This window comes from Mesoplodon densirostris, chromosome X (genome assembly GCF_025265405.1).
Source record: "Mesoplodon densirostris isolate mMesDen1 chromosome X, mMesDen1 primary haplotype, whole genome shotgun sequence".
Lineage (NCBI taxonomy): Eukaryota > Metazoa > Chordata > Mammalia > Artiodactyla > Ziphiidae > Mesoplodon > Mesoplodon densirostris.
The window spans coordinates 3,655,593-3,667,570 of NC_082681.1; the positions used below are offsets into that span (position 1 = coordinate 3,655,593).

The 11,978-nt window shown below is 56.3% G+C and overlaps 2 protein-coding genes across 3 annotated transcripts; both read right to left on the reverse strand.

Annotated features, from left to right (window-relative positions):
- Positions 1-721: 721 nt before the first annotated feature.
- Positions 722-3,394, reverse strand: ZFP92 (ZFP92 zinc finger protein). Its single transcript, XM_060087481.1, has 2 exons — positions 3,209-3,394; positions 722-2,869 (listed from the first exon to the last, which is right to left on the reverse strand). The coding sequence occupies exons 1-2, from the start codon at positions 3,234-3,236 to the stop codon at positions 1,602-1,604; spliced, it is 1,296 nt and encodes a 431-aa protein (XP_059943464.1). The 5' UTR covers positions 3,237-3,394; the 3' UTR covers positions 722-1,601.
- Positions 3,395-3,400: 6 nt separating this feature from the next.
- LOC132482296 (zinc finger protein 620-like) lies at positions 3,401-10,036 on the reverse strand. 2 transcript variants are annotated; one of them, XM_060087515.1, is made up of 4 exons: positions 9,819-10,036; positions 4,696-4,746; positions 4,375-4,501; positions 3,401-4,018 (listed from the first exon to the last, which is right to left on the reverse strand). In XM_060087515.1, the coding sequence occupies exons 2-4, from the start codon at positions 4,726-4,728 to the stop codon at positions 3,699-3,701; spliced, it is 480 nt and encodes a 159-aa protein (XP_059943498.1). In that variant the 5' UTR covers positions 4,729-4,746; positions 9,819-10,036; the 3' UTR covers positions 3,401-3,698. The 2 variants fall into 2 exon arrangements, with proteins under 2 accessions (XP_059943498.1, XP_059943499.1); XM_060087516.1 differs by lacking the exon at positions 9,819-10,036 and having other exon boundaries at positions 4,696-4,763.
- Between the last annotated feature and the right edge of the window lie 1,942 nt (positions 10,037-11,978).

Consider the following 11,978-nt stretch of genomic DNA (forward strand, 5'->3'; position numbering starts at 1 on the left):
CAGCATGCGCAGAAGGAGCCCTGTATTTCCAGGCTTTCCCACACCCTCCTGATGGTGTCTGGCCCTCCCCTGTCTGGCAGGGAAAGTGCACTCTTCTCAAAGGCCCAGTGGGGGGCCTCCATCACATCCACCTGCCCTCGGGCAGCCTGTGGCGGTGGTGAAGGGGGCTGGAAGGAGGTGGCGAGCCAACTGGGACACCGGGCTGACAACGGCAAGCAGCAGAACTCCTGGTCCCAGCTCTGGGGACAGTGTGAGCAGGACAGGATGGAACCTGCCAGCAGCTGCCCCCCAGGCGGCACGAGGTCTCCCTGGAGAGTATCCCATGGCCTGCAGTAAAGTGCCATTTGAAGGGTCCACCCTGTCCCTATGGGGCTAAGGCCGGGGGCGGGGGAGTGAGAAGAGGGGCCAGCCCACTAACTGGTGTCAGTCCTGGGGCGGCTCCCTCTCTCCTGCCTGAGGCCTTCTCAGAGAGTTGGACAGATTCTTATTTAAGGAGTGATTACCTGACGCTTCCGTATGGCAAAAATCTCTATTTTTGACTTACATTACCCCTGAAGGCAAAAATATTCAAAGCAACCGAACCTCTAATATTTTAAGAAATGTCACATGAAAGAGAGCTGAGGAGAGAGAGCCATTACGGGGCACGCTCTGTGCAAATTCCTAACCCGGCCGCTTTCCTCCTGATTGGCACCAGCCGCAAGGGACGGCTGCTGCAGGGGGAGCAGCTAACTTTGGAGCTTTAGGCACTGAGGGTGGGGAGAAGGGGCAGAGAGGCCAGTGCGGCCTTTGCAGGCAGGGTCTGAAGGCAGCAGGTGGGGTGAGCCCAGGGGCTCAGGGTGCGGGGAGAAGACCAAAGGCAGCAGGGCAGCTGGTGGCAGTTGGGAGGGACCAGAGCCAAAGGGCTCCTCTCTTGGGGCGGAGCAGCGGAGAGTCTCCAGGCCTCATCCTCTCCGCAGGGCCCAGGCCAGCCATCCGGCAGAATCCCGAGCTCCCAGAAGATGGGGTCTGGTGCTGCTCCTCCCAGAAACAAGGTGTCCTGTGCCTTCCCGCCAAGGAGATGGCACCCTCCAGGGGCTGCCGAGGCAGGCACGTGCAGTTGCCTGAGTCCTTTTTCAGACCATTTCTTGATGAATTTTAGGTGATGTCACAGTCCAGCCACAGCCTCGCTGTGGAGCCCACAAATTTTGAATGCCCTCAGGTCCCTCCCACTATTAAGCTATTAAAGGATTAAAGTGCTTTTCGTGTCTTCTACCTGGAAATGCTAACAAGTCTTTGGGTGAAGTGAAGGCCCCCACGAGAGGAGATGGGCCACTCCTCCCTAATTCAAGGCACCCGCTCCCTCCCACCCACAGCACACAGGCCCCAGGCACGGGGGGCAAGAGCAGTTTCAGCGGCTCCAGGGAGGAATACAAATGTGCGTGCACCTTGGCGGCACACACACACCCGTGCGCACCGCACAGGAGCCGGCACCGGCGCAGTGGCCCGTCTGCCTGCGGCGCACTCGGTGCTTCAATCGCAGCATCATCAACGAGCAAAGGGAGGGGGACGAGGTGGGGAAGGTGGGCCTCATTTTAAAGCCAGCCCTTCCACGGTGCACCCCGTCAGAAGGAGCTGGGGGCAGTGACGTGGGCGGAGTCTGGAGGGAGTTTCTCGTCCTCAGGGCGGGGCTCCGCAGTGGCTCTCCAGAGGGCCAGGCAGGCCGGCGCCTTTTCTGAGTTGCTCCCCTCCGAGAGCTTCCTTCCGCGGTGAGTTTTCGGCTTCCAGCCGAGCTGCGGTTTCCCTTTGGAAGCCTGGCCGCAGTGGCCGCAGGCGCTGGGCCGCAGGCTGCCGTGGGTGCGCCGGTGCTCCAGGAGGACGGAGCCGCTGCGGAACGCCCTCCTGTAGTCTTGACACTTGTAGGGTCTCTCCTCGCTGTGCACCACCTGGTGCTTGAAGAGGTTGGATCGCCGGCTGAAGGTCTTCCCGCACTCGCTGCACTCATAGGGCTTCTCGCCGCTGTGCACCCGCCGGTGCTGGCTGAGGCCCGAGCGCCCCCGGAAGGCCTTCCCACACTCCTTGCACTCGAATGGCTTCTCCCCACTGTGGATGCGCTGGTGGTGAATGAGCTGGGAGATGCCCTTGAAGGCTTTCGGGCACTGGCTGCACACGTAGGGCTTCTCGCCGCTGTGTGTGCGCTGGTGCTCGATGAGGTTGGAGCTCCTGCTGAAGGCCTTGCTGCACACACTGCACGTGTAGGGCCGCTCGCCGCTGTGGATGCGCTGGTGCTCAAGGAGCGCAAAGCTGCGCCGGAAGAGTTTCCCGCACTCGCCACACTCGTAGGGCTTCTCACCACTGTGGATGATCTGGTGCTTGATGAGGTTGGAGCTCCGTGTGAAAGTCTTCCCGCACTCGCCGCACGCATAGGGCTTCTCACCGCTGTGGATGCGTTGGTGCTCCAGGAGCGCGAAGCTGCGCCGGAAGAGTTTCCCGCACTCACCGCACTCATAGGGCTTCTCGCCACTGTGGATGATCCGGTGCTTGATGAGGTTGGAGCTCCGGCTGAAGGATTTGCCACACTGCTGACACAGGAACTGTTTCTCTGCACCTTTGGAACCCTGCTGCCTTAGAACCAAATCCTGCCTACCTCTGCAACTACTTCTCTGTATCTCTCTTTCCTCACCTGGCGAGCTGCCTTGGCCTTTCTCCCTGGGAGGGTCACCCCTGCTGAAACCTGTCTGTGGACAATAAGCATGTTTCCATCTGTGCTCAAGTGTTTCCTCTGACGGCCCGGCTACCTGGCCCTTGTTGCCACCCTGAAGGTCAGCCCCTGCGAGTTCTTCTGGACAATTTTTCTTCTTTGAAATTATCGGTTTGCTCTTCATCCTGTCACCTGTAAAGACAGAGAGCACCAACCAGTGTCACTCCCTCCCTGGGTCTCTATTTAGCTTTGTTCTTCACCCTCACCCTCACTCCAAGGCTGAGAAGAGCTGAATCAGGAGTTGAGGACGAGGGAGAAGAAGCAAGATAACCGTCAGCAGACAGGAGGGCAAGAGGGGAGGAGATGGCAACAAGCTGGAAATGTCAGAGCTGGTGTGAGACAGGGGACTCCATGACAGATTTAAATCTGCCACGAAAGAGAATGTCCCACCCAGAGTGGCCATGCCACTCTCCATCAGCCGCTGCTCTTTGCCAATGACTTAGGCAAGCCGACAAAGTGGCCCTCACTCACCTGCCTGCATCCCTGTGGTGGTCCCCATCCTGTGGACGTCTGCTACCCAGGGCCCCTCTCCTCGCTCTAGCCGGGAGACCAGGTGAGGCTTGGAGGATGAAAACCCTGTCCATGGAAAGGAAGCAGGTTAGTCACTCCTGGACTCAGTCCAGCATTAGTATCTTCAGGAACAGAGAATGAAGAACTCTCTAGAAAGTGCCACTGGGAAGGTCCAGAGAAACGGCAGAGTCCCTCTAAGGAAGCAAGGCGCTCTGAGCGTACAGGGGCCAGGCATGCACGGTGAATCTTAAGTAGGTGGTGATTCAGCCCAAGAGGATAATGATGTTATTATTTGGCCTGCAGGACGGGCTGGCTTGTGGGAAATGGGGGATCAGTGTGGAGACCCTGAAGGACGAACAGAGAGTTGGAGCAAGGCCTCAGGGAGTATCAAGAAGCAGACAGAGCTGAAGGGCTGCCTGTGTCCTGAAAGCCAAAGCCCCCTGTTTCACCATCAAACACAGCAGATGTCTCTGTTCCTTATGCCAGACTCCACTGAGGAATCCACAACTTCCCCGGGGAACCCCAGATCTGCCTGATAAGGGTCAAAAACAACCAAGGGGAAGAAGCTAGTCTCCTTCTGTGGGGTTAGATGACTGAGGTGGAATCTGTAGAGTCTAAAAGAAGAAACAGAACAAAAGGATCTCCTGCAACCCCGAAGGCAGGGGTGCAGTGGGGGAGCCTGCCCCAGCTCTTTCCCGATTTCTCCAAGTCCTGGGCCTCTACGTCCTGGGCTCTCTGTGGCTTGATGCAAGGAACAGATGCTTGAAAACCCTAGAACATGAAACGAATGTAAAAGGCAACCTTGGTAAAAATGAAATAAGTATACATTAATGTATATAAATATTCAAGACTAATTTGCATCTATCTTTTGGGTAGAAGAGATTTAGTTAACTCGTGATTTTATATCAAAATAAGTTTGACGGGGGCACATTTACCTAAAACACCTACAAGCCCAAACCATTTAGCTAAACACTGTGCCACTGAGGTAAAAGTTGGGCATCAATGGATTACTGACCTGATGGGGAAATGCATGTATTCTTGGACTCACAGTAACCAACTAGCAAAGAAGCTCAGAAATAAACAGTTCAGACACAGGGTGGGAGCCTGGCTGTGTGTGAGGTCCTTACCCAGTGACACCAAGTGGCGGTAGTTCTCCAGCATCACTCGCTTGTAGAGCATCCTTTGTCTGAGATCCAGAAGCTTCCATTCTGTCTTGGTGAAGTACAGAGACACGTCCTCAAAAGATACCGGCACCTAAAACAACCCATTGCTGTGGCTTCAGGGGAATTCACCTCCGTGGGCCCCAGGATGAGCTGGCAGCAACTAAACATGGGGCGGAGGGGGGGGCCCTGGAGAGCTCGGCAATAGCTGTGAGGATGGGACAGGAGGAAGCGGCGGAGAGAGGCTGTTGGGGGAGATGCCGCCCACAGTCAGGGAGCCCCACTCACCTTGCGTCTGGCCATCAGGAGCATGGCTGCCATCGCAGGGGCGCAGAGACGCTAATGTGGAGAGAGCCAGGTGTGAGCTGAGCCCATGCGCTGAGTGTGACCTTGTCCAGATAGGGTCCCAGTCAGAGCTGCTGGGGGATAGGACTTCAGCATATCTTTTGGGGGGGGACATAATTCAACCCGTAACACTTTCTCAACCTGAGCTTCTGTCCCCTCTCTTCACCAGACAAGGATTCCATCTCCTGGTGCTGGGCCTGCCTAGCCAGGCTTTCAAGGGAGTGTGTTTCTTCTTTTCTTTTTCTCATTTCCTTCCTCTCTCAGCCCTCCTTCCACGTGGCCAGCACCCCAATCCTGACTTTCTAGCCATCCCTGGAAGCCCCTCTGCCACCCCCTTGCCCCCTGAGGTCAGGGTTCTTAAAGAAAAACTCCAGGGGGAGGGTGATAGTGGTGGGATGAATTAGGAGTTTAGGATTGAAATATATACACTACTGTGTATAAAATAGAGAACTAATAAGAACCTGTTGTATAAAAAATTAAATTAAATTAAAAAAACAACAACAAGAAAAACTCCAAACACACATACCTCCTTCACCTGCAAACAGACTTGCTCTCAAGGAAAGAGAAAGACCAAGCTAGTGGGATGCAAGAGGGAGCCCCCCCCCCATCACTGGGGGAGGGATAGCGTTCAGGTCGAGAGTTGCAGGCTGGGGGTGAATAAAGAGAGTAGCTGGCCAATGACATGGCCCATACCCGGCCCTGAGAGGGGCCTTAGCTGGGTGGTCATGGTGCTGAAAATTGGAGCGGGGTGAGGGGGTGGGAGGGGCAGAAGGTGAGGCTGCCCGGGGCCCACGCTAAGGCAGGAAGAGCGTGTCACCAGCCAAGTGGACAGAACCAGACTTCTCCACATCAGCCCTCAATGCCAGAAGACAGTGGGGCAAAAGAAAGTTTGCTCCAAGGATATGTCCACCCAACTGGCAGCCACAACACGGGAGTCGTGGGCGGAGGAGCGGAGGAGACAGGCAGTGGTGGTGGGGGGAGTGGGCGTCACAGCCTGTTTTTGCCCCAGGAGAGAGGGCAAGGGGATGGGGTCCTCAGAGCAAGTTAAATGGCCCCAAATTCCCTTATCACCTGTGATGAGCTGTCAGTTAACACTGGCCCAGAATAACTAAATGAATGCATGTCTGATGGAGAAGTTTATACTAATCAGAGAGAAAGAATCTCTTAAGGTGGAATGGATGCCAAAACCGTTAGGTGAAGCCTGAGGGGGAAGGGTTGGCCACACGATGTCTTCCCCGTTTACTGCTGGTCACAAGAGAGGAAGCGAACCTAATGGTGGGACAGAAGTGGGATGTCCCCTTGGTGGGGATGCCCAGGAGGGCTCTTGCCAAAGCTTGACCTGATTCTAATGCAGCCTTGGACCCAGCATCCAGTTTACAGAGGACCTTAGGGACAGAGGGACCAGTTAAAGGCACCACAAGGGAGGCGTCCAATGCAGAAGGTGGGCTGTTCCCTGGTCTCCTCTTCAAATCAGTGTCACGGGGGAAAGAGGAGGCTGGGCAGGGAGATTGTTCTGGATGAAAAGAGAGTTAAGGGGCCAACAGCCAAGTGCAATGGGAGTCTTTCATGAGATGCTGGCGTGAACAAAAGAGGAGTCAAAGGCATTGTGAAGAATGGAGGGTGAGTGCGGGGCCACTGCTACCCATGTGTTGGATGGATAGTGGCACCAGGTCATGGAAGAAAATGTCCGTTTCAAGAGACACATCGCACCATTTGGGGAGAAAAGGGCATGTGAAGTGACTTTAAAGTGCTTCAACAAATACAAAAGACAGAAGGAAAGAGAGGGAGGGAGGGAGGAAGAGAGAGAGCGAGAGAGCGAGAGAGGGAGAGAGAGGTGGCGGGGGACCCAAGCAAATAAGGCAAGCTGGAGCTGGAGGCCACTGCTAACTCTGGGAGGTGGGTACGCGGGCTTGGTTAGACTATTCTCTCTACTTGTCTGTTTGCTTGACAGTGTTCAGAGTTAAAAGGGAAAAGAGTCTAGTGGTCCTTCAGTAAGTAAACAGAGTTATCATCTGACCCAGCAATTCCGCTCCTGGGTATATGCTCAAAAGAATCGAAAATGGTGTTCTCACAAAAATGTCCACCCATGTGAATTAACTGCAGCACAATTCACAATCGCCCAAAGGTGGAAACAACCCAAACGTCCATCAACAGAAGAGTAGATAACAAACCATGGTCAAGACACACGATGGAATACTATTTGGCCCCAAAGAGGGATGAAATACTGATCCACGCTACCATGTGGATGAACCTAGTGTCACGATGCTAAGTGAAAAAAGCCAGACACAGGCACAAAAGGCCACATACTGCATGATTCTATTTATGTGATGTAATATAATATTTCACAAGAGCTTTCTTGACCTAGTTTTGAAGTTACGACTAGAAACTCTTTCTCCTTGGCCTTCGCAAGCAGTTTGCTAAGCTTGCGAAGTTTCCCACCCCACCTACCTCCCATATCAAAGGCCCTCTCTCCAGGGCCACTAAACCCATGCCCCAAACCCTCCTTATCGGGGTCTCACACTCGGTGGCCAGGTACCAGACAACCAGGGACAGCTCCTACGCACTGGAGCCTGCGAAACCCTTCAAACTGGCCACTGCCCAGGGACCCCAAGGACACTAGCTACCCCTACCCAGGTGCACCATCCCTTGTGGCAGTCGTCCCTCCTTCTGACTGTCATGTCTTCAGAGTGCCACTGTCCTGTGGCTTGCTATAAAAAAAAACCTGTAAATCTTATAAAACATATGACATGTCCAGAGAGTCCTAGGTAAATCCAGAGAGTCAGAGAGCAGATCTGGGTGCCAGGGGCTGGGATTGGGTGGGGTGGGGGGGTGACTGCTTCATGAAGACAGGGTTTCTCTTTGGGGTGATAAAAATATTTTGGAGGCCGATGGTGGTGATGGCTGCACAAAGTTGCAAATATACTTAATGTCGCTGTCAAGTGGTCATCCTTTTGTCCACAGGCCAGACATGTTTCATTGGGACACACCACCAGTCACAGGGGGACCTGCACCAGCTAAAGGTGTGCGGAGGGAAGAATACTGATAATAGCAAGGGTTTTCAGACTAGCATCAAATTGTTTTGAAACACATCACAAGCTTGTTTTTTCTCTATCACGACTCTACTGCCAGGTCACCATCCATTTTGAAAAATACAGAAAAGCTGAAAAGAAGAGGTGTTATTCTGTAATCCCCCATTCCAAGACACGCTGTAGTGTAAGCCCCCAAGAGAGAAGACACGTGAGCTGTGACTGCTGAGAGAAACGCCACGGACAGGGTTCGCCTGTAGACGGAGACCAACGCTCAAGTTCAGCACCACGAAGCACATCGGAGGCGTCAGCTAGCGAGGCGCTCACGCACAGCAGCGTCTATCCTTGAGACCTAATGCCCCAAAGACAGCATAATTTCAAATCCTGGAAAGAGACGCGACAAGCCCTGTCCTCACAGACCCTAATGCCCGATCCCCCCAGGCTGGTAACGGGGAGACACTCCCAAGCAGGAATGGAAGGAAGGATATGGAAGGAGCTTGTGGAACTGGAGAGTGGCTTCTCCTGAGACCCTTTCACATCGGTGGGCCTCCAGAGCGGAGGAGAAGCTGGAGGATGATTCTAGGCCCTGACCCTCAGATTTCCCTGAAGTAGGACACCGGGCACGCAGGTGAGGGTCCCTCAGATAGCAGCACTTGGGGCAAGAAGCTGGGAAGGCCCCGGGAGCCAGGGTAACTGGGTGCTCCCTCCACACCGGTCCGCCCCACGGAGGGGAGCAGGCTCCCAGGCCGCTCGCTGAGCCCAGCCGAAGTAAAGCTAAGTGTACGCGGAGGAGGCGGCGGGATGGGGAGAGCCTGAAATGACGTGGCCCCCAAAGGGAGAAGAAGCCAGTGGGCTTCAGCGTTGATGTCTTTGGAAGACCACGAGATGGGGCTATTTCCCCAGAAAAAGAAAACGGAAAACAAACAAACAAACAAACAACAACAGGAAAGGCATTCATCAATCCCACTGAGGCCGGATCAGGAATTGGGGCTTTCTCATCCGCGAGGAGGGACAGACAGGGCCACTAGGGTTGGGCTTCCTTCTTCCTGCTGCAACTTCCTCTGGTGTTTGGTACCTCAAGACCCCAACTGCCTCCTCTCAGCCCCACGCAGCATTCCCTGAGACCTGTGTCACCTGCCACCCACCTGGTGGAAAGGCCGGAGGCCCCGGGCTGTGGGGGCCCCGGCCTCAGCCCGGAGCAGAGATCCAGCCTGGGAGCTGCCCCAGGTCAGCCCAGGGCCATCCCTGCTGCCCGGCCAAGCAAAGCCCTCTGAGGAGCAACTCTGCAACCCGTGTCTCCAGGCCCTGCCCTTCCGGGGGGGCAGAGGCTGACCCAGACAGAAAGAGGCCACCTGCTACCAGCCCTTCCTGGGGTGCCCACCTCCTGACCTTGCCCTCCTCTGCGCTCCCTGCTCCGGCCACGCACCAGGCCACTCCTGCCTTTGCACTGGCTGTTCCCTCTGCCCACAATGCTCTCTCACCTCCTTCAAGTTTTTCGGAAATGTTGCCTTCTAACCACACTACTTAAACTCGCAGCCCGACCGCTCACCTCCCTTCCCTTGCTCCATTTTTCCCCCGCGGCACTAATCACTGGTTAACGTACTCTGTAATTCTTAATTTGAAACGTTGACTCTTTATTGCCTGTGTCCTGCCACTAGAATTGGACCCCCAAGCAGGGCTTTGCGGTTTTGTTCCCTGAGGATATATCTGCAGTGCCCGCAGCCCGGCCCGCAGGCGTGCTTCGCAGCTGTCTGCTGGACGGGAGGGCTGCCACAGCTGGCCCTGCACGGCAGCCCCGCACACTTTCCCACTCGGCCAGCTCAGCTCTTGCTCTTGCGGTCCTTCCGTCCGGCCCCTGGCTTCCTCTTCTTGTACCCTCCCCGCCAACACTCTACCCACCAAGGGGCACAAACCCCCAACCCTGAGAGCCGCAGGCGCACGTCCGGACACCCTCAGGGCCCATGCCTGCGGGACGGTTCGCCAGGTGCCCCTGGGCAGGAGCGCCGCGACCTCACGCAGAGGCGCAAAATCCAAACTTACCAGGCAGCCTGGCGTCGGGATGCTCTCCTGCCAGCCCCAGAATCAGCGGCGAACCGCAGTCAGAGGAGAGAAACTGGGAAACACGGGCTTCCCTTCCCCGGCGGGCGAAGGGGGCGGCCCCAAGGGCCGGCTGGCAGCTCTCCGCGCTCGCGCTCGCCACTTCCTAGGGTGTCCCTCGGCCACCTGCCGAGAGCGGGCTCGCGGGCCTCTGGGCTGTCCTTCCCTCCTCCCCCTGCCCCAGCCTCCGGGCAGGCCCGAGGCCAAGGCCGCCGCCTCCGAGAAGCCCTCCGGGGCAGCGTCCGCGGGAGGCGGCGGGGATCCTGGCAGCGTCTTGACCTCGCAGCTGGGCGCCGCTCGGGGTGCGCGTTCTGAGCGGCCGTCCGTCAGCCCAGCGCGGACGAGCGGGGCCGAGGCACGGGCAGGGCCAGGGCGGCAGCGGCGTGGGAACGGGGCGCGGGGGTGGGGTGGGGTGGGGGCACGGAGCATGCGCGGCGCGGCGGGAGGAAGGGACAGCCCCGTGCCCGCCCCGGCGCGCCCCATGGGGGTTCTGGCCTGGCTCACTGCGTACCCCGGGGCACTTCCGCTTTCAGTCTGGGCTGCTTCAAGGGCTCAGGGTCGCAGTGGTCCGTCCACCGCAGTCCCCCAAGGGGACAGGGGAGGGGCAGTGTTGGCTGTGCACCTCCCACGTCTCAGACTCTGGGGCTTTACTTTACGTCCATCTATCCATCTGGGACCCACGGGATCCCTGCGGGGTAGTCAGGACCAAGTGGCCCAGTCATGGCACACCAATAAGGGACCAGCCCACTTGAGTCAGGAGGGCAAACATAAGAAAGTGAGGGCAGTGAGAGGGCATTCGGGGAAGAGCGGTGTGCAGACAGATGGAGAAGGAGTACTGAAGAGCTACTGGGTGCACTGGTCTTTCCCTTGGTCCCCCCATGTGACCGTCAAACCGGGCCACAGGGTAGGCATTGGGGTCTGCATTTTCCCACAGGACTGGGGTTGGAATCCAGGGCTGACTGTGCGCATGCGTGCCATTGACAGTGATGAGTTCTTCCCAAAGTCAGGAATGGGAAAAAGACTGTGGATGAAAAGCAACAAGGAAAAACAGGCGGATGGCATGTTCTGTCCATCCCTGCCCTGGCTGTCGGGAATTGAGCACAAGGTGGGTACCTTTCCTTACACAACCAGAGCTCAGGCATCTTCTTCTCTTCAAATGGGCCCTGGCCAAGAGAGTGCAGGCCTGCAGTGAGAAGCTGCCCCCATGCTGATGCTCCAGGACAGCAGCTGCCTGCCCTTGGCTTATAGGGGAGAAGCTGGGATCCCCACTCAGGGTGCTTCTGGCCTCAGGGAGCAGGGTTCTCAGGGGGCCAAATGCAGCACAGTTTCAGGGGCCCTCCCCTGGGGCAGAGGCAGGGAGGTCCCCTGTGACCCTTGGTTGTGGGCTCTGATGCCCAATCTTGTCCTCTCGCCAGGAGTCTGGCTAGACAGGCCTGGTCCTGAGCTCTAGAGGTGTAATGGGGTGAACGATAGCCCCTCTAAAGATATGTGCACGCCCTAACTCCCAGAACCTGTGAATGTGAGTTTTCTGGGAAAAAACTCTTTGTCAATGTGATGAAATTAAGAATCTCAACATGAGATCATTCTGGATGATCCAGGTGAGCCTTAAATCCAATGACAAGTGTCTCTTATAAGAGACAGAAGCGGAGAGACACAGACACAGAGGAGAAGCCACTTGAAGACAAAAGCAGAGACTGGAGGGATGTGGCCACAAGCCCACGGTAAGGCAGCTCCTGTGGCTTTGGGCAATTATTAGAGAGCCTTGGCAACCAGCCTTCACGGAAGGAGGGAGTGAGGGCCTGAGGCTGGGAGGGGGGGCTCTGGGAGCTCTCCATGATATCCTATTTCTGTCCCTAGCCCAAACCTCTCCTCAGAGCCCTTGCCCCTTATATCCAGCTGCCTTCTTGTCATCTCCACTTTGATGCTTCCAACTCATATGTCCAAAATAGAACTCATGATTTTCTACACAGGCTCTTGCTCTTCCTGAGTCCTCAGCCACAGTGACTGGAAGCCCCGTACACCCGTGTCACAGGCCAGAAATCAGAGACATGTCCCTCTCTCACCCTCCACATCTGACCATCCACAGTGTTTGGTTAGTTCTCC

Coding starts and splice junctions, on each gene's coding strand:
- ZFP92 (XM_060087481.1), bottom strand. CDS start 3,236: ATGGGGACCACCACAGGGATGCAGGCAG. Junction 2,870..3,208: donor CACCACAGGGATGCAGGCAG/GTGAGTGAGGGC, acceptor CTGTCTTTACAG/GTGACAGGATGAAGAGCAAA.
- LOC132482296 (XM_060087515.1), bottom strand. CDS start 4,728: ATGGCAGCCATGCTCCTGATGGCCAGACGCAAG. Junction 4,502..4,695: donor TCCTGATGGCCAGACGCAAG/GTGAGTGGGGCT, acceptor GGGTTGTTTTAG/GTGCCGGTATCTTTTGAGGA. Junction 4,019..4,374: donor CCGCCACTTGGTGTCACTGG/GTAAGGACCTCA, acceptor TTCATGTTCTAG/GGTTTTCAAGCATCTGTTCC.